The 27,109-nt window shown below is 47.2% G+C and overlaps 1 protein-coding gene across 1 annotated transcript in view; it reads right to left on the bottom strand.

Moving 5' to 3' along the window:
• Nucleotides 1-482: 482 nt before the first annotated feature.
• The window catches only part of LOC103632254 (alpha-glucosidase 2), a 37,951-nt gene continuing 11,324 nt past the window's right edge, over nt 483-27,109 (bottom strand). The window contains exons 7-23 of the mRNA XM_008654071.2: nt 21,590-21,685; nt 21,173-21,341; nt 20,948-21,090; nt 20,775-20,861; nt 20,484-20,669; nt 19,742-19,909; nt 13,618-13,738; nt 13,316-13,385; nt 12,962-13,049; nt 12,759-12,879; nt 3,553-3,746; nt 3,370-3,478; nt 3,064-3,219; nt 2,685-2,787; nt 2,399-2,569; nt 999-1,144; nt 483-920 (exon numbers count right to left, since the gene is read on the bottom strand). Of these exons, the coding sequence (XP_008652293.1) occupies nt 727-920; nt 999-1,144; nt 2,399-2,569; nt 2,685-2,787; nt 3,064-3,219; nt 3,370-3,478; nt 3,553-3,746; nt 12,759-12,879; nt 12,962-13,049; nt 13,316-13,385; nt 13,618-13,738; nt 19,742-19,909; nt 20,484-20,669; nt 20,775-20,861; nt 20,948-21,090; nt 21,173-21,341; nt 21,590-21,685 (2,322 nt within the window). The 3' untranslated portion in view covers nt 483-726. The remainder of the gene's footprint in view (nt 921-998; nt 1,145-2,398; nt 2,570-2,684; nt 2,788-3,063; nt 3,220-3,369; nt 3,479-3,552; nt 3,747-12,758; nt 12,880-12,961; nt 13,050-13,315; nt 13,386-13,617; nt 13,739-19,741; nt 19,910-20,483; nt 20,670-20,774; nt 20,862-20,947; nt 21,091-21,172; nt 21,342-21,589; nt 21,686-27,109) is intronic.

Below are 27,109 nucleotides of genomic sequence, written 5' to 3'. Positions count from 1 at the left end.
ATTCATAGAGGCTTCGATGTTACAATAAATGTTGCCAGAAACCTTAGATTTCAAATCGAAATGACAATTTTCTAGGTAAAGATTGTAAAGACAAATTTTGACACTTACAATGAGACAAATATATCTTTATTCATTTGAATCATACAACCTGGTCCCTTAATAAAGATTGTAAAGACTAAAGACCTAATTAAAATGTAGCAGAGGCCAACAATCATACGGTAAAATTATGATTTTGACAACCACAGTTATAATAAATTGCAAAGGGACCCATTTTTTATAGCTGCTACCACGCAAATTTTGCATCATAGTAGCGGTGCAAATTGCTACCGAAACTTACGAGTGCATTTATATTTGGTGTAGGACCTCAAACTCTGGTTATCCTATAAACAGCATGCAATTGCTGGTAAAATATGTAGAACCAAATTCTGATAAACCACCTAGGAACCATGATTTTCAAACAGAAACTGGGTAACTGAAAGATATGATGGAGATTGCAGCAATCAGCTTTATTTATTCCAGGAACAGTAGCAGAGATTGCAGAGCAACCATGTTTTTAGCAGACCAAACGTCCTGCCATAGGGTAATAACTAACGACACATGTCCAAAATACAATGAAAGGTGTTTTGGTGGACGACCATCAATACAAAGACCGTAAAACAAGTGCAAGCCTGAACTGAAGCGTCCTCCTCCAAATTGATCTTTTTATTTCTGCTGTCGGGGCAGTGTTTAGCTTGTTTGCCACACCTCGTACTGGTGGCAAATCCTCAACGGCGTGTCGTTAGACACTGGTCTTTCCTCTGACCAGAGCTCCATCTTCACATTAGCAGTTCCCCAGTGCACAAAACATTTGCTAACCTCCCGGGGATTAAACCGATTCACCAAGCTCAGCCCGACACACTTGTCCACTAGCATCCATTCCCCTGAAAATTTGCCAAAAGTACATGAGTTAACAGAGATATGCAAAGGTGGAAGGGTCTTCAGATTGTAGAGCAACTTACCATTGGGCCTAAGGTCTCCCTCGAATGTTATTTCTCCTGCCTCCGGGGAGATCTCTTGCTTTGAACCATTGATGGCCGTGAAGGCAACCACTACCTCAGTTGGGTGCAGCAGGGTGAATGTAGGATGAACTCGTAAACAGACCAACCTTCACAGTGAAAACATAATTCAGTGTTTCAAATATTTGAGAGAATCAATTGAACGGTTAAAACATCACAATTAACCTCATGCAACAAATCCACGCGATACAAAAGTGTCATTTTGATTTGCATACACTCGACACATCAAAACTTTGATAAGCAATTGCTGTTGAATACTTTTGCTTAAGTTTTGAAAATGGATTAGCTAGATCTGTGTTAAAATGCACTTCCAAAATATTCAAGTTTGCTATTATTTGCATTACATTTCGCAATGGAAATATGCAATCAAAGTAGAGCACTAGTGACCGTATAGGTGTACAAAACAGCACTTTTAATGAGCGAAATAACTAAACTGTTTCTTCAAATAACTGAGAAAAGCATATTAGATGCAAGCCCCAAAGCAAAGAAATAAAGATACGATCAAGGATAAGCCATGGGCTAGGAACATGCAGACTGACCATTCCCCTCTTTCCTCTTTTTTTTTGCTTGCTCAATTGCTCTTAAAAAATTCAGTTCATGTAGACTAAGCCATAAATTGTATACAACATTTTTTCTGCTCAAAATGTCACACTGAATTCCAGCAAGATCTACTAGAAAAATTATGAAGTGGTTGACCTTTAATCCTTCATTTTGTCACACGTTCAAGTCATGAACAAAGAGAAAGAGAAGTCAAGAACGTATAATGACGGTGGAAGGGCACATATGTTCCTGGTTTTCTTTATCTTTTCTTTGTTTGGTTGTTCAGGTCAATCGATATGGTTTCCATGGTCATCTTCAAGCAACAGAGACTATCAGAGATGTCATGGAAATATTTGCTAGTGGTGGCGAAGGAATCAAAAGATGGAACCATGTCAAGCAGTGGCCACCAGTGATTCAGGCCCAGTCATGCCAGTAGCCCAGTACCATAGTTCGAGGTAGGGTTAGTGGGAGAACAAAAGGAATATATTTCCCCCTTTTTCCCATTCACTAGCCTATGTGGCTCACAATGTGGTGGATGGCATGCCAGCGAGGTAACAATGTGGTGGGTTATTTGTACAAAACATAATCCAATTTAGGGATCACCTAGAATATGTTTTGCACTAATTTTAACTATTGAAGGACCTGAAGTACACTCTTGGAGTTGAGGACAGAATCTCCACAAAATTGCTTTCCATGCATAAGCATAGGAGCATTCTGGTGGTGTGTTTTGTGGTTGAAATTTATGTTGGTCAGGAACTCATTAAGGATCTATCAGAGTAATTTCATGGGAGAGGGGGCCTCACCTTGAAAACCCACCAGAACCTGCTCCTACACTTCTTGCCTGAATACTGGAGTCGATCTGAACAATCTTTGGGTTGTCCTTCAGAATAGATATCTGGCGCTGGAGAACAAGACCACCACCAATGTCTCCTTCCATACAAATAGATTCCTCCTCTCCAGATTGTTCAACACACCTATAGTTTTTTATCTTAAGTTATTTAGTGGACAGAACTGGAACTAGACAAGAAATATGCAACAGGAAACCAATAGCCACACAGGTAATTAGTCTGAAATGATTACTTCAGTTACCTGATGACTTTGTACTGTTCAGTGCAACCAGCAGATCTATATTCAGTCCCACTGTATTCTTCATAACCATGTATCTCAATCCTGCTGTGAAGCCACTGGGAATCTGCAAACATCAATTATAAATTATAATCAAGCGATGCTAGATAATAACTAACAAGTGATACTCAAAGCTAATGATAAATTAACATGATCTATTCATAATGCATTTGCATGACGAAAGATATACAAGTATAAAACCATCACAAATAATATAGATGAATTTTAAATTATGTCAGGAAAAGTATACATTACAAAAAAAAAACAAGGATAACTCTATTTCTTCTAAGATAATATACTATTAGAATATATTACACATTGCACATGTGATTGTGAAGCATACCAGAAGGAAGATGGGTCATCGAGATAATACGGCCTCCAATCCATGGAACAATCTTAAGGAACCAGTCTCCACTTTTCATATCAACAGGTATTTTTGATAGCTCAGCACGTTCCTGCCTCAGTGACTCCTCTATATCAGGTATAGGATGAATCATCTCTGTACAACCATCGCGATGTGACAATATAAGACAAGCGGAGACAATTAAAACTACTGCATCTTTTTCGATAATGTATTAAAATCTATGCAAATGACAAATATTTCCTTCTAGATCTCAAAAAGTATAACCATAAGTGGTACGTGAAATACCCATTCGTTTCTTGTGCTCAAATTCGCTAGTTGCGACTAAGTTTGACACTTCAGATTCAGAAGGCATTGTAAGGTGTATTTCTTCGCCATCAATGCCATTTGTACTTATCTGAATGGAAAAAATATTGTGTTAAAGATAAGTTTGTTTTCGAGTGAAAAAATAATGAAAAGCAATATGCGTACCATAGCACCTCCACCAAGCAATATATTTATTTTAAGATTTCGTTTTGGTCTCTTCCATGACCCTTCAGATTTGAAGACTTTGACAGTAACCACCGACGAGTGGAGTTCAGCAATATAATATGTCAAAAGATAGTCTCCTTGTGTGAATGCATATCCATCTCCAGCATCTTCAAAGAGGACACCTTCAGCTTTACCTGTAAAACAAGCCAAACCATTTGGCAAATATTATGCACACAGTTTTGAAATAACATTTTAAATCAATATATTGAACACAAATAAAAGTTAAAGAGTAAAAAGTAGTTCACGTGGAAACACAGTTTAATGTGCAACAGATCAAAATTTTGGTTTCTTATCCATTCAACCACATATGACATTGTCATTTAATTAATGTTTGGTTTGGATGATGGCAAGGTGATTTTGATTTGATTATGGAGGGTAATAGATCCATTCGTTGTGTTTATTTAGGCCTCCTATAATCAGATCACACTGTTAATGAATATGGGCCTTCCCTAAACTAATGATGATCCACTGCCAGGAAACTGTCCAATACTTTAGTTATCATCTTCACAATTTGTATACTCATCGATCTTGTTCAGGCACAAACTCAATAAGGGCGTAATTGCTGTCCACACGTAGCACAGTCCTTACAGGCAGGTGGCAGCTTGTTGTGGTGACGGTGGTCACACACAGTGGCGCTTCGGCATCTCTCCTGGTTATGCACAACATAGCAGCAGTTTGTGGTTTGCTCACTTCTTTTGTGTTCACAAGGAGTGTGTTTTTCAGTTCTATCAATAGTTGGACTTAGTGGCGAACGCATGACGCTGTTTATATTGTTGTATTTCTACCTATAATCTAGTGGGTTTGTGTGGAGTTGTATGAGGTTTCTATTTTTACCTCACCTTTTCTTCTTAATATAATGATACATAGCTCTCTTGCGTTTTCGAATTTTTTTTTCATGTGGGGCTCAGAAGACCACATGACAAAATCAAGCAAGACCGTAAAAACCTAGTGTTGCATAGAATTCAAGATTCATATCAATACACGATAAAAAATTTAAAGAAGAAAACTATATGAACACACTTTTGTCGGTCGAAGTTATGGGGATGGTAATGTCTAATGTAGTGTTGAATCAGCTGGATCAGGAAGATAAAGTGGTGAAAGAGTTCTATAAGTTGTCTTTGAATGTTATTTATGAGAAAGAGTTTTTAACCCTGATTCTAACTGTGGACAGGTGGATGCCTTATTTGCAGAGGGTAGAATTTGTGATAAGAATTGATCATAAATCATCATCTTTCATAGGGGATCAACAAATTCAATCTAATTTGCAAAGAAAGGCTATGACTAAGTTGATGGGGCTTCAATTTCAAATTGTGTATAAGGGTACAGAAAATGTGGTTGCAGATGCTTTATCAAGGATGGGGCACTTGATGGTTATTTATGTAGTCTCTAAGGTTAGACATGTTTGGATTCATAAGGTCTTAAATTCTTATTTCACTGATCTAGAGGCTTAGAAGTTGTTGACTCAACTAATCATCAAGAATCTAGATGAAAATGGGTTTTGGCTGCAACATGAAATTTTTAGGAAGGACAGATCTGAATTGGTTCAAATTCTGCCTTGAGCACCAAGTTGCTTGCGGCTCTACAGGATAGTGCTTTAAGGGGTCATTCAGGCTTCCATGCCACTTATCACAGAGTAAAAAGGGTGTTTTGGTAGAAAGGGTTGAATGTTGATGTTGAACACTTTATTAAGCAATGTCCAACATGTCAACAAGCTAAGAGTGAGAGAGTGCATCTTGTAGGTCTCCTCCAACCTCTCCCTATTCCACATGGAGATTGGGAAGATATCACCATGGACTTTATTGAATGGCTTGCAAAGTCTAAAGGCTTTGATACAATTCTGGTGGTGGTGGAAGGTTTTCCAAATATGTCCATTTCTTTCCTCTTAGACATCCTTTTACTACACAAGGGGTGGCTCAAGTGGTATTAGATAATTGGTCAAGTTGCATGGTGCTCCTAATCCATAACTTCTGATAGAGACAAACTCTTTATGAGTATTTTTGGAAGCATTTGTTTATGTTAATGGATGTGAAGTTGTTATTATTCATAGCTTATCACCCACAAACTGAGGATGGAGTGAGCGAGTTAACTTGTCTAGAGATGTACTTGAGGTGTGTTGTTATGCTCATGTCATGTGGGGCCGGTCCTACACAAGGCGGCGGTGGGTGCGCGACATGCGCAGGGCCGCGGAGCGTGCAGAGCGCATGGATCAGGAAGGAGTAGGTATTAGTGGATAGATTACAAAGATAGGATTTGATTGGTTAGTTCCTATATTAAGTCCTTAAGTCTAGGACTGATTGGTTGGCCAGGGGCCATATATACTCCTTGTACCACACACTATTGAGGAAGCAAGATTAAACCTATCTAATCTCCCTCTTCTCTCTTAAGCCGGCGGCCAGGGGCGCCCTGCCGTCGAAGAAGGGCGGCTTGGGGGCATAACCCAGCCGGCCACCACGGACCGCGACTACGAGCTTCGTAGTCGTAGACCGGCTACCCTGAGCGCCAGCGCACTTCACAACCTAGTATCAGGAATCAGGCGATCTTCATCCTCACAATCCCAGTCCACCGAAACCTCCACAGCCGCCGCACCCCACAAACACAGCTCGCCTCCTTCACCGCCCTCTCCCTCGTCGTTCTCAGCCATGGCCAACCAGACCACCCTCGCGGATATCATGAAGCAGTTGCAGTCCCTCACCACGGAGATGACGGCTATGAAGGCCAACATGGAGGGCCTGAAAGATAAGGCCGCCACGACGTCGGAGGGCGGCGGTAGCCGTTCCGAGGTGCACCGCGGCCTCGACCTTCCTCCCAAGTTCCACAAGCTTGACTTCCCCCGCTACGACGGCAAGACAGACTCCATGCTCTTCATCAAGAAGTGCGAGTCGTACTTTAGGCAGCAACGCACCATGCCCGAGGAACGCTTCTGGATGGCGTCGTACAATCTCGAGGACATCGCCCAGCTCTGGTTAATCCAGCTCCAGGAAGACGAGGACACGCCGTCGTGGGGGCATTTCAAGGACCTCCTCAATCTGCGTTTCGAGACACCCTTGTGTTCGGCGCCCCTGTTCGAGCTGACGGAGTGTCGGCGTATGGGCACCGTGGAGGAGTACGCCAATCGCTTCCAGGCCCTCCTACCCCGCGCTGGCCAACTCGAGGAATCCCAACGCGTCCAGCTCTTTACCGGGGGCCTATAGCCGCCGCTAAGCCACGCTGTTCAAATCCACAACCCGGAAACGCTCGCGGCGGCTATGATTCTGGCCCGCCAGGTGGAATTGATGGAGCTCGACGGGCTGCAGCAGGCGCCGGTCGGGCCCGCGACTCGCGCGCTGCTGTCAGCGCCGACACCACGCCCAGCACCACCGGCGCTCCCGGCGCTGCCAGCCCCCCAGATTAGGGGCAGAGCTAACCAGGCAAAACACCTCTCGCCTGAGCAGGTGGAATGTCGACGCCTCAACCTCTGCTACAACTGCTATGAACCCTATGCTCGGGGCCACAACCGAGTTTGTCGCCGAATTTTTACATCGATGGCGTCGAACTCGGTGCCGCCGCGCCAACAGATGACGGGGCTGATCACAACGCACCGGTGTTCTCCCTCAGGGCCGTTGCTGGTATGCCGAATTGTGACACGATGCAGGTGCACGTGACTGTGGGCGCCGCGACCTTCACGACCCTCTTAGACATCGGGTCCACCCACAATTTCATCGTGGAGGCGGCAGCAAGTCGAACTGATCTCCAGGCTCACTTCGACCCGCGCCTCACTGCCACGGTGGCCAATGGTGAGCGGATCTCCTGCCCCGGCGTGTTGCGTCAAGCACCCATTGCCATCACCGGCGAGGAGTTCTGCGTTGACCTCTACATCATGCCACTCATCGGCTACGATCTGGTCCTCGGCGCCCAGTGGATGGTGACTTTGGGCCCGATCGTCTAGGACTTCACCAAGCGCACTATGGCGTTCACTCGCCAAGGCCGGTCGGTTCGCTGGGCGGACGTGACCGCACGCCAGACGCCACTCCTCGCTGCCACCGCCTCACCGACGGCCCTCCTCGACGAGATGTTGTCCAGCTTTGGGGGTCGCTTTGCCGAGCCGATCGGCCTTCCCCCGCAGCGCGCGTGCGACCACAACATCGTCCTCAAGTTGGGCGCGTTGCCAGTGGCGGTCAGGCCGTATAGGTACCCTGCCGCCCACAAAGATGAGCTGGAGCGGCAGTGTGCCGCCATGATCACGCAGGGCATCGTCCTATGCAGTGACTCTGCATTTTCGTCCCCGGTCCTCCTCGTCAAGAAACCAGACGGCTCGTGGCGGTTCTGTGTCGACTACAGGGCGCTAAACGCGCTCACGGTGAAGGACACTTTCCCTATCCCCGTCGTCGACGAGCTCCTGGACGAGCTCCATGGGGTGTGCTTCTTCACCAAGCTCAACCTGCGCTCTGGCTACCACCAGGTCCGCATGCGACCAAGTGACATTCACAAGACGACGTTCAGGACGCACGACGACCTCTACGAGTTCCTGGTCATGGCTTTTGGGCTGTGCAACGCCCCGGCCACATTCCAGGCCTTGATGAACGACGTCCTTCGGTCGTTCCTCCGACGCTTTGTGCTGGTGTTCTTTGACGATATTCTGATTTACAGTCACACATGGGCGGACCACTTGCGACACGTCCGCGTAGTCTTCGGAGAACTCCAGCGGCACAAGCTCTTCCTCAAGCGATCCAAGTGCGCGTTCGTGGCGTCATTAGTCGCGTACCTCGGGCACGTCGTCTCTGCCGCAGGCTTCGCCATGGACCCGGCCAAGCTCCAGGCTGTGCGAGATTGGCCGCCGCCACGGTCCGCGCGGGCGGTACGCGACTTCCTCGACCTCGCCGGCTACTACAGGAAGTTTGTGCACCACTACGGGACCATCGTCGTGCCACTCACCGCACTTCTTCGGAAGGATGAGTTCTCGTGGTCTAAGGAGGCCACTGCTGCGTTTGCTGCCCTCAAGGACGCGATGACCTCGGCCTCGGTGCTCGCCATGCCGGATTTCGCAAGACATTCGTTGTAGAGTGTGACACGTCATCACACGGATTCGTGGCCGTGCTGGTCCAGGACAGCCACCCGATCGCATTCTTCAGCCGGTCGGTGGCACTGGGCGCTTGCCGCCTATGAGCGCGAGCTGATCGGCCTTGTGCACGCCATCCAACACTGGCGGCCATACTTGTGGGGGCACCGCTTTGTCGTCAACACCGATCACTACAGCCTCAAGTACCTGCTTGATCAGAGGATGTCCACTATCTCGCAGCATCACTGGGTTGGCAAGCTCCTGGGCTTCGACTTTGCCGTGGAATTCAAGCCGGAGCGTTCTAATGCCGTGGTTGATGCCCTCTCGCGCCGAGACACTCCAGAGGGCGACACGGTGATGGTGCTTTCCGCCCCGCGCTTCGACTTCATTGATCGGCTTCGCCAAGCACAAGCCACGGATCTGGCCCTCATCACCCTGCAAGATGAGATCCGGGCGGGCTCTAGACCGCTGCCATGGGCGCTGGAGGATGGGTTGGTCCAGTACGGCAGGCGGCTGTACCTTCCACCCGCGTCGCCTCTGTTGCAGGAGGTTCTGGTGGCCGTCCACGAGGAAGGGCACGAGGGTGTTCAGCGCACGTTGCACCGTCTCCGCTGCGACTTCCACTTCCCTAACATGAAGCACACGGTGCAGGATTTGGTCCGGGCGTGTGTCGTCTGTCAACGCAACAAGTCTGAGCATCTCCTCCCGGCCGGCCTGCTGCTCCCACTGCCCGTGCCACAAGGAGTGTGGAGTCCTAGACTTCGTTGAGGCGTTGTCGCGCGTCCGAGGCTAGTCTGTCATCCTGACAGTGGTCGACTGATTCAGCAAGTATTGCCACTTCATCCCCCTAGCACACCCATACTCGGTAGAGAGTGTGGCGCAGACGTTCTTCGCTGACATCGTCCGGCTGCACGACAATCTGCAATCCATCGTCTCTGACCGAGACATAGTGTTCACCGCCACCTTCTGGCGCGAGCTAATGTGCTTAACTAGCACCAAGCTCCAGATGACGACGACCTTCCACCCCAGTTGGATGGGCAATCCGAGTCGGCTAACCGGATCATCATTATGTACTTGCGGTGTTTGACAGGTGACCGGCCCCGTGGCTGGTTGCACTGGCTGCCTTGGGCGGAGTACATCTTCAACACCGCCTTCCAGTCGTCGCTGCGTGAAATACCATTCCGCGTCATGTACGGTCGCGACCCCCCGTCCATTCGATCCTATGAACAGGGCGAGATGTGGGTCGCAGCCGTAGCCAGAACCATGGAGGAACGCGCGGAGTTTCTGGAGGACATCCGTCTATGACTGGAGCAGGCCCAGGCGGTGCAGAAGCGCCACTATGATCGGGCTCATCGTTCGGTAACCTATCAAGTGGGCGACTGGATTCTTCTCCGCCTCCGGCAGCGCGCGACTGTGTCTCTTCTCCAGGCTTCAGGTGGTAAGCTCAAGCCCAGGTTCTACGGCCCCTACCGCGTCGTTGAGATCATCAACGACGTCGTTGTTCGTCTTGCCCTACCACCGCAAGCTCGACTACACGACGTCTTCCACGTTGGACTCCTGAAGAAGTTCCATGGCGAACCTCCGCAAGCGCCTCCACCCCTCCCTCCAGTCCGCCACGAGGCGGTCATACCTGAACCAGAACGAGCTGTCAAGGCGCGCCTGGCACGCGGCGTGCGTCAGGTTCTCATACAGTGGAAGGGCACCTCACCGGCTTCGACGACCTGGGAGGACGTCGACACGCTCCGCGACAAGTTCCCACAATTCCAGCTCGAGGACGAGCTGCCTCTCGAGGAGGGTAGAGATGTCATGTGGGGCCGGTCCCACACAAGGGGGCGATGGGTGCGTGACATGCGCAAGGCCGCGGAGCGCGCAGAGCGCATGGATCAGGAATGAGTGGGTATTAGTGGATAGATTACAAAGATAGGATTTGATTGGTTAGTTCCTATATTAAGTCCTTAAGTCTAGGACTGATTGGTTGGCCAGGGGTCATATATACTCCTTGTACCGCACACTATTGAGGAAGCAAGATTAAACCTATCTAATCTCCCTCTTCTCTCTTAAGCCGACGGCTAGGGGCGCTCAGCCCTGCCGACGAAGAAGGGCGGCTTGGGGGCATAACCCAGCCGACCACCACGGACGGAGACTACGAGCTTCGTAGTCGTGGACCGGCTACCCTGAGCGCCAGCGCACTTCACAGCTCATCCCCACAAACGGAAGTCTTGGTTGTCTTCAGCTGAGTTCTGGTATAACACTACCCATCATTTTGCCATGGGTTGTACTAACTATGATGTGTTTCATGTATAGATGGATTGTCTACTTTCTCATAATAACTTAAGCTTTTGGTTTGAATTGGTTCGTGTGTCCACTCTAACATGGTATCAAAGCCAAATGTCTTGAGTTCGAATCATAGCAGAGGCTTTATTTGTGCCTTTGCCCCTTTATTTCCACGTTTGCCTCTTTCTCTAGCCCCACATGAGTGGGGTATTGAAGTGTATAAGTGGATTGTGTATCTTCTCCTAATAGCTTAAACTTTTGAGTTGAACTAGTTAGTGTGTTTACTCAAACAACATGCTCCATTTCTTTTCATGCCTCATTTGAGTGGCGAGGAAGACAAAACTGTTACTGAATGGTAAGCTAAAAGGTCTGCTTATACTGTCATTCTAAAGGAGCATTTAGCACAATGCTCATAATAGAATGAAGCATTTCACTGATAAGAAGAGAACACCTTGCAAATTTCTGGTTGGGAAGCTAGTTCTGTTGAAGCTACAATCGTATGCTCAGAAGTCAGTAGTCGGTCGACCATGTCCCAAGCTGGCATTTAAGTTCTTTTGCCCTTTCAAGATTTTAGCTTGAACTAGTGCAGTTGCTCGCTTACAAACTGGACCTACCTGCTGATGCACAAGTCCATCCAGTTTTCCATGTCTCCAGCTGAAGCCATTTTATCCTAAATAGACACCTATGTTTGCTGGTTTGCCAAGATTGGTGGATCTGTAACAAACTGGTTTGTTTCCTGAAGAACTTCTGGAGTGGTGTCTGGTCCGTAAGGGCAACCAGGCAATACCTCAGGTACTGATTCGTTGATCCTATCTTTCAGTGGATTCAGCTACTTTTAGGAGGATTACTACGTGGTGAAAGCCTGTTTCCTGATGCCCTTGCTTGGGGACAAACAATTGTTGGTGCCCAGTGAGGTGTCAACACTGATGCTACAGAAGCTACGGATGCCTTGATGGAAGCGGGAACTGAGACATGGGAGGTGGCGTAGAGGTGTTTACGTTTTCTATTGTAAGCGTGAATCTGTGTTGGGTCGGCCAAAGAGACAGCCTATAAAATGTAATAATATTGGGTCCAAAAATGAGAAGGAAAAGAAAAGAATACTGATCACACCAATCAACTTGTGTCTCACGTTTGCCACGCTTGCTTACTCGGTGGCGGCCTGTGGCGTGCTAGCGACGACACGCTGACAGCCAAGGGACGTCACAAGTACTTACCCCTAGGTTTGGAGAACTGCAGTTTCAAAGATTGGTGGTGTCATGTTTTATAGATGGTTCCAATTTATCTCGCTAGAGATTCAACTCCTTGGTTGTTTTGGTGGCATGATGAATTTGTAAACATGGGAATCAGGAATGGCTGTATTTTTTAGGGATTTTTTCCTAATCTTGCTGCCATCTTGTGGGATATTAGAGATGAGGCAATGTTATGGTGTATGGCGGGAGCCAAAGGACTCCAAAGCATTTGGCCATAATTGTTTTTGCTCAGTTGCTGGTTGTGGTTAAGGTTTCTTTTCGAATCCTGTTTGGAACTTCTTTGCCCTTATAAGGTTACGAGTCATCTAGACTCCTTATATAATGATGAACAGTTCTTATACGTGCAATGCAAAGGGAGGAAGGATGGCAATATGCAGCCCAAGATCTACTCTGCTTTGCTGTCACGAGTTACTGTTACTGTTACCAAGGCTAACCAGACAGATCAAATGATCAATTAATTGCTTATGATGCTGATGTTACCACGGTTTATCCAGTCCCTGTACGTTTGCCTTTCCTTATCCCAACCAAACACTACCTTAAATAAAGGACACAAAGATCTGATCTTCAGAAAATGTGAAGGTACGTACCATTTTCATTCAATGCGATAATTAGTGACAGATCATCTTCCAAACTTGCTTCACCGACATGCTTAATAGGAAGACCTACAGGAAGAATTGCTCCACCTTGTAGATACAGCAGTGGCAGATCCTACACAATTATCCATTCAGAAATAATTATTTGAATAGAATTGAAGTCAGCCAGCAAACTAAGAGTTTAGAAACCAACTTACAGGATGTGAATCAGCAAAATCAAAAGGCAACCATATGCCCTTTGGTAACTTATGTGCACATTCATGAGCTCCTTTATTAGGTAAAGTGCTGCCAAAACAATTGGAATGATTAAAGATACCAAAGCATAGAGAAAGATGAAGAAAAATAACACATGGCATTTTGGCATGTTTTCATCTATAAATATTCAGTTGCCAGATAATTGAACAATTACAATTTATTATGCAAAATCGTCTCTAACACACAAACATTCACTGAGGAACTGGCACAGAGCTACATCAAAGCAAATAAACAGGGTCTCGAGAGAAAATTAAAAGGAAAGAGCTAATGTCAAATCACTGTTGTGAAGATATTACCTTGCACAGACTAAGAGTGGTCCGAGGAGAAAGGAAGTCTCAACTTTCCTCAGTTCAGGGTCTTGTGGATCTAAAAGAATTGAGAAATTAACATAATATCTGTTAACAAACTGCAACCGGGGAATATCATCTATTATATAACCCAGAAGGCAGTCTCCTCTAAGGCTGTAAATATCTTATACAAAGTTTTGATCACAAAAGAAAGGAGGTAGCAACTTGCCACACATCTGTGTTGTTCCTACAAATTACCAGCATCTAAGCCAACTTAAAATTGGGTGATACAAAGTGAGAGAACTAATTACCAGCAAAGAAAACTGGAGCAGCAACTGGAATACCCTTTGTATGTGAGTGGTAAAAAAGAGTGTAGATATGTGGTAGTAGCCGGTACCGTCTTAGTAGTGCAAGGCGACAGACTTCCTCACACTGAAAGATAAAAGGTCTCCAATTAGCCAATTCCTTCTCAATCAAGAAATGATCAATACTAAATAACCATTTGAAAGCATGGTTATCATGGCATCACGTTGAGGGGAGTCATCAGTCAGGCACCTAGGCGCCCTTTATCCAGCAGTAAGTATGCAACATATATAATATACCAAATACTAGTAAATAAAATATAGGTGCAGCAAGTAGCAAGCAACTATATATGTGCAGCAAATACATGATAAACTGAATAACTAATAAATATGGCCGACTGCCCTAAGCCTGTAAGGCCTAATCAATATCTAGATTCATCTCATTTATGCTGCCCACATCCTCATCACTTGCAGTTGTAGCAGCTTCATCATCTAGAGCAAGAGCTTGGATATAGTCACCCTCAACATGTAGATCATCAAGAGCAATAACGTCAATTTCAACTTCTTCCTGTTCTCCTAATCCTTTTTGTTCTAGTTCTGAAATTCTGGTTGTGGTGGATGTTCAAGCAGAAGCTGCGGCACCATTTCGACGAGTATAGGTCCTGGTCATCCTAGGAAAATTGTGGTCCTGTAGTATTGTTGCACAAATGACTTTATTAACATAGGACCAGAAAAGATCATGATCTCAAGGATGAACGTTTTCATGGTTAGTGCTAGAGTATATTTGGTAGTCTAGATATTGTGTCTCATAGACTACCATAGGTGGTAGTATATTTGGTAGTCTAGATATCGTGTCTCGTAGATTGTCATATGTATCTGTAGGTTGTCTTATCTCGTACGCCATGTACTCTATAAACCGCTTAAGGGCTCAAGGAAAGACATCAATCCTAAGCGTCAATCCCTCTAAGGCTGTCTCCAGCAACGTCCTCTATACCCATCCTCTATATCCGTCCTTTACGGTCTCCTCTAAAAGATTTCATCCTCTATATCTCCTTACTCTCCAACAACGTCCTCTAAATCACGTCCTCTATACTCAAATATCTATATTAGAGACATTTTTTATTTTTTTGTACATACGTATTTGTCATACTCTCAAATGTATTGTACATATTTTAGTTTTGCTAAACCGGTTATTTAAAGTATTCAAATGGATAGACGACCGTTTAGAGAAACTCTATATTTAGAGAATCCAGCAGCGTCCTCTAAATTTAGAGGACCGTTTAGAGGACGCTGCTGGAGAGCGTAGAGGATCTTTGATCCTCTATATTTAGGGTACAGAACCCTTTAGGGTCCCTTGCTGGAGCTAGCCTAACATGGTAATCAAAGCCTATATCCAATTTTTTTCTCGCTTCCACTAAACCTAGGGGTTGTCGCACCCCTCCTGGCCACTGACCTCCCAAAAGGCGTTGCCTCCCCTTCGGCCTCCATGCCTTTGGACACAAACGCTGACGTCCTCAAAGAGTGGCGTGTCGCCCTGGCTGTCGCTGCCAACGATAGCGAAGGTAAGGCCGCTGCCACATGTCGTCACGTGTTAGCTGCCCACTAGCTCCTTGATGAAGAGCAAACAATTGTTGACGATCTTGAGAAGGTCTCCGTAGTCAAAAAACTGTTGTCGTCTTCCACAACTACGGAGACCACGACCGACTCTTTATCATACGCCGAGACCTCGCTAACTTCCACATCAGCAGTTGTCGTTCAGTCAACATCGTTCTAGACATCTCATCGACCAGTTACGCCCGTTGGCGTGATATCAAGTTGCTAGCCCTTATGAGATACGCCCTCGTCGACCACATTGAGTTTGATGACACCCTCCCCAATGATCGCTATTGGATCCAGATGGACATTGTCGCCCTCTACTAGCCCACCAACACGATCTCCCCTGAACTTCAGGAGGTCATCCTAAAACGTGGCCGCACCATGCGACACATGTGGTTCGGGACGATCTCCTCTTGGAGGAGATCCACCTAGACACCTTCGGTCCAGCTCCTCCTACGACGTTCTACTTCAACAACACACCATCTTCTTCAAAGTCATCGTGCTCCATGTCGCCTCACTCGTCCAGCACCAGGAACGACACTAGCAACGCCAAGTAGTCCAACTCCGATAATAACAACCGAAAGAGGAACAACAACCGTCGCAACGACGGCCATGTCAATGCCAACAGCGGTAGAAATAACAACATCAGTGGCAACCGTGGTGGCAACTTCGGCAGCACCAATGGGACTTCTTGCCTACGTATGTCAACCCGTGGCAGGGGCACAACGCCATGTACCCTGACCCGACGCCTATTGCAAAGCAATGACCACAAACATTCATGGACATATCGGGCAACTACTTGCCCCTAGGGTTCGCGCCGGCCATTAGTCGTTGTACCCGTAGGCAACTCCTGCGTAGGCTGGGACCGACAACTAATGATCTTGCACCAAGTTCATCAGCCTGGACCAACGCATGTTGGGACCAATAGTCGCTCGCGAACAGCTTCAGCACCATGGCGCTGCACTCGCCTCCCAACTCAGTCAATGACTAGGTAGCAGACTCTGGTGTGTCGCACCACACCACTCCATTAATTGGTAACATCACTAAACTTTGTCCTTTGAACTCTTCTAGTGCTACATTTATCATTGTAGATGATGGTTCCAGTCTTCCAATTACCTCAGGAGGTGACTCGGTTATTCCCTAACCATTCTACCTTAACAATATTCTCCTTGCACCTAATATTGTTCAAATCTGCTTTTTGTTCGTCGATTTACCACTGGTAATTGGTGATCTATAAAGTTTGACCCATTTGGTGTGTTCGTCAAGGATCTTACAACCAAGAATGTGATCGCCAGGTCGAATAGCACTAGCCTGTTGTACAAGCTTCGCTTGCTAGGATCCGTCACCTCAAGCCACATCTCGACGTGTGTCATATCCGCTGTTGCTACTGCTCCTTGTGTCCTCACTATTGTTGTTGCATCCACTTGGCATTGTCATCTTGGCCACCCCAGCCCGAATGCTCTGTCTAGTTTATCTAGTTGTTCAGTTATTAATTGTACCAGCAGCACACATGGGGTTTGTCATGTCTGTTAGCTAGGCAAACATACTAGATTTCCTTTTTCTAGTTCGTCGAGTCATGCCAGTAAACCTTTTGAGATAGTGCATTGTGATCTTTGGACATCTCCAGTTGTGAGCATATTAGATTTCATATATTACTTGGTTATACTTAATGATTTTACTCATTATTTATGGGCCTTTCCTTTAGCATAAAAATGTGATACTTTTGCCACCTTGTCCAAATTTTTCATGTATGTCACTACTCAGTTCAACAACACCATTCAAAGCCATTCAATGCAACAATAAAAAAGAGTTTAATAACTCAACGCGGTCTTTCCTGCCTACTAAGGGCACAATCCTTCAGATATCTTGCCCTTACACATCGCCACAAAATGGTAAAACTGAGTGTATCATTCAAACTATTAATAATGTCATCTGCTCTTTGTTGATCCAAGCCAACCTTCTGCCATGGTACTGGATCGAGGGCCTTCAAACTGCCATATATCTGTGTAATCGACTTCCAGCGAATACCATACGTGTGGCAGGCCCTCACACAACGCTTTTCGACTATGACAAGACTTTCAGTCCAGTTATGAAGCCGGCCACCGTCCGCACGGTGCTTGTCCTTGCTGCCTCCTACGACTGACTGATTTAACAACTTCAGGTGAAGAACGCCTTCCAACATGACACTCTTAGTGAGACCATCTCATGTAGTCAACCCACATGGTTGGCCGATCCAGCCCGACCAAATTTGATCAGTCGCTTGAACAAGTCCTTTAGTGGACTTGTTCAAGCGGCTGATACATGGTATATCTTCACATTTTTTGCTCTATAGCGGGAGTTTTCCATGAAGGATCTTGGCTCTCGTCACCACTTCCTCGACATCACCGTTGAACGTTCACTAGTGCACCTAAACGCTAGATGTCATCATGCATGCGATCATGACCAACTGTAACTTGTGCATGACTCCAGTCAACCTCAAGACGAAGCTTGCTATAGACTTTGGGCCTCTTCTAATGGATGATTCCTAGTTCTAGAGCATTGCATGTGCTCTACAGTATCTAACGTTCACTCGGTTGGACATCGCCTACGTCGTGCAATAGATATATCTGCACATGCACGACCTCGTAGTCTACACCGACACCGATTGTGCTAGTTCATCGCTCTACGTTAGGTTATGCGGTGTTCCTAAGGGACAACCTAGTATCCTGATCAGCTAAGCGCTAGATTGTCTTCTCCTAATCCAGTGCTGAGGCAGAGTATCACGTTGTTGCCAACGGTGTGGCTGAGATGACTTGGTTGTGTTAGCTGCTCCATAAGCTCCACAGTCCACCTTCTCGTTGCATTGTTGTCTACTGCGACAACATCAGTGTTGTGTATCTCTTCACCAACCCCATTCAATATCAACACACCAAACATATAGAGATCGATCTCCATTTTGTCTCAGAGAAGGTCGTCATCGGTCATGTCTGTGAACTCCATGTCCCGACGACATCCTAGTTAATCGTCATCTTCACGTAGGGCTTCTCCTTGGTTTTCAATGAGTTTAGGTCTAGTCTCAACATTTGCAGTGGCTAGAGTTTCGACTGCATGGGGAGTTAGAGCATATTTGTTAGTATAGATATTATGTCTCGTAGACTGCCAATATTTGCTCTAGATATTGTATCTTGTAGACTGCCATATGTATTTGTGGTTTGTCTTATCTCCTATGTCATGTACTCTATATAAATCGCCTAAGGGTGACACCAATCTTTAGCGACAATCTCTCTAACAGTTAGTTGCCATTTGAACACATTCAATGCCCATCAGAGGCATGACACAAGTGGTCCGATAGGCTGTCGGCGTAGGCAGGTGGGTAGGTAGCTGGCGCAGGCGAGCGGGTGGGCAGGCGGCGCGGAGCAAGGAGCTAGCATATAGGGCACAACGCATACACATATGGCCCATTGAAGCCCACTTCTGTAGCTAGGCAACGGCGCAGCGCCGCCTAGGAGCCTACCTAGTGACTAGTGTGAACTCAACCAAATTACCAAACAAAGACCTGCTATCACAATATTTCGGACCTCAGTTCTGCTTGTTAGTATATACAAGCAGTTGTATCCAAAACAATCAGCTATAAGCACCAGTTCATTAAGAATTACAAGGTAAAAACAGTGTCATCCTGGGAAAGCATATGTACTTGGGAAAAAAACAAGTGTGGGAAATTAAGTAACAAAAATAACACGGTTCGAGAGCAGTTAACATGCAAAATGAAGCCTATATGTTTTAACATAAGTTTATATTAACAAAATATTTACATGTGCTATACTTCTTGTTGGATAAACTAAATTGCCTCAAAACATTGGTTACTTCTTTGACAGCCTAACATCCATTTCATTGAACTACTAAAATTTGACCATAGAGATAACTAAAATCATGTAGAGTGATTAGATGAAAACTGACTTTTTTTTAATAAAGGAACATGGCTACAACTTGGACGCTCAAATATGGAATGTAAAGAAAATGATTATACAAATAACATTTGCTGTCATGGCAAGGTACACATGAAATTCTGAACTACAAAATTGTATCTCATAAGTCAAATCCGACCTTACTGCATTAGAAGAACACAAGATGACAACAAATAAGGCTAAGACCTCAAGGTCAAGCTACCTATGAACATATCTAGCCTATACAGCAGCAGAAATTTCTAGCACAGCAATAACCCCTTGGAACCTTAACCCTTTTACCAGAACAGAAAGAGTGCAGGCTAAATCATGATGTACAGCATAAAGAGTTAACAACCATCATAAAAATGGAGGAAATGCTCAACAGATGTATAGCAACCTTAAGGACAAGCTAGCCTATAGAAACGTGGCAAGTATACTGCACAAAATGAGCATAATAAAGAAACTGAAATTGAAGCATCAACCATGTATTACATACATAGATTAAATGCAGTGAAGCAGAAACATGCACAGTTATTCCAGCTTTTTGGAGTGTAGCAAAAATTTCATGTGTTCTTGAGCACACATGTTTGGAATGCAGTCTGGGTATGTAGTACCTCTTCACCAAAGGACCATGGCTCATGGTCGATGCTTCCAGTTTCTGTATGGCCGCGTGAAAATGGAAACAATGCACCCAAACCCATCCATCTTCCAAAAAGTTTTGGAGTAGCATTTCCACCAAAACCACCAATATCAGGACCTGACAATGGTTGACCACTGAGACCCTGATCAGATAACCATATTGTTAGATCATTTGGCCACGTGAAAGTGCATGCTTAAACCTCACATCTTGTCAGATGAACTATGTAAAAATAGAATTTTGCCACTAACAATTTCAGTTTATAAACAACATCTCAAGAACAGCCTCCTTAAAACTTTCCGGAAGAACAGTACAAATGTGACGGAGCACAACTAATTGAGGAACCAAATTTAACTAATACAGAAGACCGAGGTTCTTAACCCTAGCACTTTTGTGTACTGACAGACTTAGTTGCCTTAACATCACAAGACTCTACATACAGTGAAATCGACTGTCATAATAAACTAAATGGTAAAATAACTAGTCACAAAAAAATTGTCATGAATAAGCATTTGCATCAGCAACCAAAGAGCTAGAAGAATTTTATTTAGGGGCCACAGGGAACATATTTTTAGAAGTAGGAAAGGCTAGACACTCCAAAAAGTTTCAAGGAACAACATTGGATATTAGAACAAAATTTCAAGAGAGTTGTGACTTATGATTATCTTGAAGCAATAAAATTTCCCTTATCCAAAACAAAGAACAAATGTCTCAATTACCAACTGAAGAATCATTGGTAGACTCATGTGTAGATGTTCCCAAGTTGAAAGATTATCACCAGTCCATGTTGCAGCATAACGCTGGCTTCCTATAAAACCAGCTCGTGTAAGAACAAATGGCCTTTTAGCTGCATTGGCCATTTCCATTCCTTTATAAGTAGATCTTGTCATTAGCATTCCATAGACCTGAAAATTATATATACTTAGATATATGAATATAGAAGTAGAAAAAATATGTGCACGAATGCCACTGTCATTAGCCACTTTCATGACAAGGGAACAAAAATATACATTGTGATAGTATGAATGATTTTGAACACCACCAATATCAGCATCTCCCCTATGGATATTGCTTTCAGGCATTGTCTTTGTGACAGTCTACAAGTTTAGACCAACACATTCAGTTACGTAGAAAAAATTGAACAATGCAATATTAATTATATGTGTCATGATAGATCGCGTACTTTAGAAACAGCAGGTTCATTCATATCATTCCATATTCCATCAACACCATTGGAGATGAAGTCCTTTACCAAACTAGCCCACCAAGCTCGTGCCTTTTCAGATGTAAAATCAGGGAAAACACAATCACCAGGCCACACCTCCCCTGAATGTAAACTGTATGAGACATATCCTCCTAACATTTAAGAAAATTGACGATGAATCTTATTTAAGTCAGTGATACATACCAACGAACGGGCTGCCATCTGCCTTTTGAACCCAAACATCATTTTTTGAGCCACTATCAAAAACGAAGAAACCCTTCTCCTTCTTGATGCCTGGATCAAGCATCCAGACTGCTTTGCAACCAATGGAATGAAGATCGTCCACCAGTGATTTTGGATCTGGGAATCGGATCTGTAGCACATTGATAGCAAAATGCTCAGACAGGATTCAACAAAATCAATTATCATAATAAATTATTTGCATTCAAAAGAGCACCATAACGTTAGCTAAAAAAGTGCATGATGATAGTAAAAAATAACTGGAGGGTCTAGTAAACATTCCAAAGCAATATATATAAAAGTTCTAAAACATGACAAAAGAAACACAAATCAGTGGTTAAAGCGCTCCTGTATAGCAAACACAGCAGATCCAGTACTTACACTATCAAACGTGAAGCACCTAAAACCATCCATATAGTCAATATCCATCCAGACAACATCACAAGGAATTCCTTTCTCCCTAAATGTTCTAACAACCTGTGGAAGCAATAAATAACCAAGCAACACTAATTCAGTATAAAATATTGTCAAAGTATTCTTATGCCTCAAAATGAACCATGTGACAAATATGTAAAGCACATGACAAATGGTTTGATTAACTTCAGATGGCCCATGAAAAGGAACATAGTTCTTTCCAATAACATGGTTTATTTTCCAACTTACACAAGGGGAAAAAACTTCATTTCTAGTAACAAATGTTTTCTACTTTAACTTATGAAGATTATCACTGTGTTTGAAAAGCACACCATCCTTTAATGCATTCCTTTGTCACTACATGTATGTTCAAACATTTATTACTTTTCCAAACCTTGATTGTAAGACTTTGACCATAGTTTATGTATTACTTCTAAAAATAATAAGTATGCATACCATGAAAATTTATTACATAAAAAATAATAAGTACATGTAGTCATATACCATGACAATATATTACATTAAAAATTTGCTTGTGTAATTTGTATATATTCACATATATAGTTCTACTTTTGTAGGAGGATTTAGGTATAAGTGGTACAAACTTTCAAAACTTTGAAACAAGGAGTGATACATGTTTAGTAACAGTGGGGCTAACAGATGAATAAGGGAAACAAACATGAAGCCTTGAACATTTGATGTTGAAGTATATAAAATTTGTTGAAATCATTAAGTGCTAGTTTGGGAGCCATAAAACAGGAGGGGATTGGAGGGGCTAAAATCTCTTTTGAATAAGGAGGGGATTTTAGCCCCTCCAATCCCCTCCGGTATTTAGACTCTCAAACTAGCCCTAAAGGTGTAGGGTATATGCAGGAATTATTTTGTGGATCCTGCAAATTTTCTTGCAGTGTGCACTGCTCAACAATTCTTACTTCATATAGGCACAAGATTTGATGTTTGCAATTGGAACTAGAGTACGTATTGAAAACCCTAACCCTAACAGGGGTTGGGTAATCTATTAATAGACTAGAGTAACTGGGCCAGGCCCATTACAGAGGGGTGAGACAGTAATTACACGGGGAAAACCCCAAACCCTAATCGGGTATTCTAACACCCCCGCAGTCACAACTCTATCCTGTACAGATGTTGAGACTGGAGCGAAAGTCTGAAAATACACTCGACGGTAACCCCTTGGTGAACATGTCGGCGAACTGCAGCGTGGTGGGGACGCTGAGAACCCGAACGTCACCGGCGACGACACGCTCCCGGACGAAGTGCAAGTCGATCTCCACGTGCTTCGTGCGCTGATGCTGCACGGGATTGGTGGAGAGGTAGACTGCACTAACGTTGTCGCAGTAGACGAGGGTAGCGCGCTGGAGGGGACTGTGGAGCTCGTGGAGGAGCTGTCGCGGCCAGGAGGCCTCTGCCACGCCGTTGGCCACGGCGCGGTACTCGGCCTCAGCACTGGAGCGAGAGACGACGGGTTGCCGCTTGGCGGCCCAGGAGACGAGGTTGGCGCCCAGGAACACAGCGTAGCCTGAGGTGGATCGACGCGTGTCTGGACAACCAGCCTAGTCGGCGTCGGTGTAGACCACGAGGTCCGAAGTAGGGGATGGTCGGAGTAGGAGGCCGTAGTCGAGGGAGCCGCGGAGGTAGTGCAGGATCCGCTTGAGAGCGGTGAGATGAGGCTCCCGTGGGGCGTACATATGCAGGCACACCTACTGGACGGCGTAGGCGATGTCAGGCCTGGAGAAGGTGAGGTACTGGAGCGCGCCGGTCAGGCTCCGGTAGGACGTCGCATCGACGACCGGGGGCCCGTCGTCCTCTGAGAGCTTCGTCTGAGTGTCGACAGGCGTGGAGCATGGCTTGCAGTCGGACATACCAGCCCTCTCCAGTATGTCGATGGCGTATTGGCGCTGATGGAGGAAGAGACCCTGGGGCCGGCGCTCGGCGGTGATGCCGAGGAAGTGGTGGAGGGGCCCCAGGTCCTTCATCGCGAACTCCCGCTGCAGGGCGACGATCGTGCGCTGTAGAAGGTCGGCGGTGGATGCCGTGAGCACAATGTCGTCGATGTAGAGCAGAAGGAAGATGGTATCGTCGCCGCGGCGGTAGATGAAGAGGGACGTGTCCGACTTGGCCTCGATGAAGCCGATGGAGGCCAAGTAGGAAGCGAAGCGACTGTACCAGGCCCACGACGCCTACTTGAGGTCGTAGAGGGAGCAGTTCAGCAGGCAGATCAGATCCGGACGAGCTTTGTCGACGAAGCCGGTGGGCTGGCTGCAGTAGACAGTCTCCGTCAGAGTGACGTGGAGGAAGACATTCTTGACGTTGAGCTGATGGATCGCCCAGTCCCGGGAGAGGGCGAGGGAGATGACGGTGCGAACAGTGACAAACTTGACGACGGGGCTTAAGGTCTCGTCGTAGTCCACTCCGGGGTGTTGAGTGAAGCCCCAAAGGACCTAACGGGCCTTGTAGCGGTCGAGGGAGCCGTCCGAGGTGAGCTTGTGGCGAAATAGCCACTTGTCGGTGACCACGTTGGTGCCTGGTGGACACGACACCAGGTCCTAGGTGTGGTTGGCCAGGAGGGCCGCGTACTCCTCCTCCATAGCGCGTCGCCAGTGTGGGTCGGCGAGAGCGGTACGAACGGAGGAGGGGACTGGGGAGGCGTCCGGTGGAGTGGTAGTCGTATCAGCTGCCAAGATCAACTGGTCAACAGGTCGAAGAACGCTGGCGGCGCGCCGGGTCACCATCGGGTGGACGTGCCTAGGGTCGCGGTGGATGGCGACCGGGTGGTACACAGTGATGGAATAAGTCTTGAGCATCTAGAGGACAACCTGCTTTTGACTGTCCTCTGTAGTCCTTTAGCATCTAGAGGACAGCTTGACTGTCCTATGTAGTCTCTTTAGCATCTAGAGGACAGCAGTCGCTTTTTGACTGTCCTCTGTAGTCTCTTTAGCATCTAGAGGACAACCGTCGCTTTTGACTGTCCTCTGTAGTCTCTTTAGCATATAGAGGACAATCCTGTTGTGTAGTGTGTGTGAGAAGGTGTGGTAGTGCAGCCTCTAGGGCTATAAATATGGGTCTCCAATCCTTAGATGGGTATGGCATTGTGTAGTGTTTGAGGAAATAAACAGAAAAATTGCCCCAACTCATAGTGTCATCCTCTTGATGAGAGTTAGAGTCCCTCTACTTACAATTGGTATCGGAGCCAAACTATCCTGCAGCCTAAACATCTCGTGCTCATCTCCTTCCCGCGCCTCTCCCCACACTCAGTCGGAAGCAAGAGCTCCAACTGTTCCTTCCTCCCCTGCTCAGACGAGCAGCCTTTCGTCTGAGACAACCTCTTCCACACGCAGCGACCCCTCACTAGCCCACCATGTCCCTACGCTCGGCCACTTCGAGTGCGCGGCGCCAGCAGGAGGCCGAGGTCGCCGCGGCACAAGAACGCGAGCGAGCAGAAGCAGCGGCTGCAGCGACAGCGGCGAGGGCAGCACGGTTGGCGGCGGCGGAACTGGCAGCGGCGAGAGCGGAAGTAGAAGCAGCGGAGGCGGCGGATGCTGCACGTGCGGCGGCAGCAGAGCTCGAGGTTCTGCGCGGCAGTAGAGCTGGCAGCTCTGCTTCTGTCGACGACAACACCGACGAAGAGCTCAGGCTGGCGAGGGAAGCAGCGCGAGAGCAGGCGGCACAGTGGGCAGCCGCGCATCCCCATGGGGGTGCGCGTGGCGGCAGTCCAGATAGGCGTCGACGCGCTGACGGCGCTCTGGGCGAGGGCGCACGCGGCGGCAGCCCAGACGGACGTAGACGCGCCGGCGGTGCTCCCGGCGGCGGCGACCAGGTCGACGGAGATCGCGGCCTCTACAGGCGGCGCGACTCTCCCTCCCCGGATCGGTACCATGGTCGCCGCATGGCCCAGGCCATTGTCAGGGACATCGGTCCCGGCGGTGGGTGGCCTACCCTCACCAATACCAACTACGTCGAGTGGGCCGCGGTGATGAGGGTACGACTCCAGGTTCACCAAATGTAAGAAGCAGTTCGGTACGGCGACGTCGACTACCACGAGGATCGGCGGGCGCTGGATGCCCTCATTGCTGCAGTCCCATCCGAGATGCAGTTTTCGCTTTCCCAGAAGCGGACTGCCAAGGAGGCCTGGGACGCCATCGCTGCGACTCGCATCGGCAGCAACCGTGCCCGCAAGACCACACTGCAGGCACTTCGCAAGGAGTGGGAGAACCTGGCCTTCAAGCCAGGTGAGGATGTTGATGACTTTGCTCTCCGCCTCAACACTCTGTTGCAGAAGATGGTGCAGTTTGGCGACGACACCTACGATGAGGACCAACTCTTCCATTGCATCCCCGAGAAGTTCAAGTAGATCGCTCGCTCGATCGAGTCTCTGCTAGACCTCTCCACGATGACGATCAAAGAGGCGATAGGTCGTCTCAAGGTGGTTGACAGCGACGAACCACAGGCTCCCTCTGGCCCTATCACTATTGGCGGGAAGCTACATCTCACTCGAGAGCAGTGGGAGGCCTGCCAGGGTGACCAGAAGAAGGGGAGTCCTCCTCGACACGAGGCCGCAAACGCGGCAAGCCACGCAAGGCGCGTGGAGGCGCCCAGGCCGGGGCGCGAGGACATGCTGAGGGCGGTGCCCGTGGAGGTGCCCAAGGCGGCGCCGTCGGCAACAAGAAGCCGGCACGAGACGACGGCTGTCACAACTGCGGCAAGCTTGGCCACTGGGCCAGGGACTGTCGACAGCCACGACGTGGCCAGGCCAACGTCGCACAGGCGGAGGCGGAGGAGGAGGCTCTGCTCCTAGCACATGCAAGCATCGAGCTATCTCCAGCGGCACCAGCCGTAGCGGCACTCCTCCACCTTGATGAGTCGAAAGCACGTGCTTTCCTCGGCGACGGCTCCAGCAAAGACATGATCGAAGGATGGTGCCTCGACACCGGCGCCACTCATCACATGACCGGCCGATGGGAGTTCTTCACCGAGCTTGACTCTAGCGTCCGAGGCTCCGTCAAGTTTGGGGACTCCTCCGACGTTGAGATCAAGGGCGCAGGCTCAGTCGTCTTCACCGCCGCATCTGGTGAGCACAGGCTGCTCACCGGAGTCTACTACATCCCCGCGTTGAGGAACTCTATCATCAGCTTGGGACAGCTGGATGAGAACGGTTCGCGCGTGGAGGTCGAGCACGGAGTCATCAGGATCTGGGACCCCTCTCGTCACCTTCTTGCCAAGGTACGCAGGAGTCCAAATCGGCTATACATCCTCAATGTGAAGGTGGCACAACCTTGCTGCCTTGCTGCTCGTCGAGACGACGGGGCATGGCAGTGGCACGAGCACTTCGGGCACCTTAACTTCGAGGCCCTGAAGCGGCTCAGTGCCAAGGAGATGGTACGAGGCCTGCCGTGCCTTGACCATGTGGAGCAATTCTGCGATGTCTGCGTGTTGACAAAGCAGAGACGGCTCCCCTTTCCCCAGCAGTCG

This window comes from Zea mays, chromosome 7 (genome assembly GCF_902167145.1).
Source record: "Zea mays cultivar B73 chromosome 7, Zm-B73-REFERENCE-NAM-5.0, whole genome shotgun sequence".
In the NCBI taxonomy this organism is placed as follows: Eukaryota; Viridiplantae; Streptophyta; class Magnoliopsida; order Poales; family Poaceae; genus Zea; species Zea mays.
Note: the sequence above shows the minus strand (reverse complement) of the source record. Positions and strands in the feature narration are given on the sequence as shown.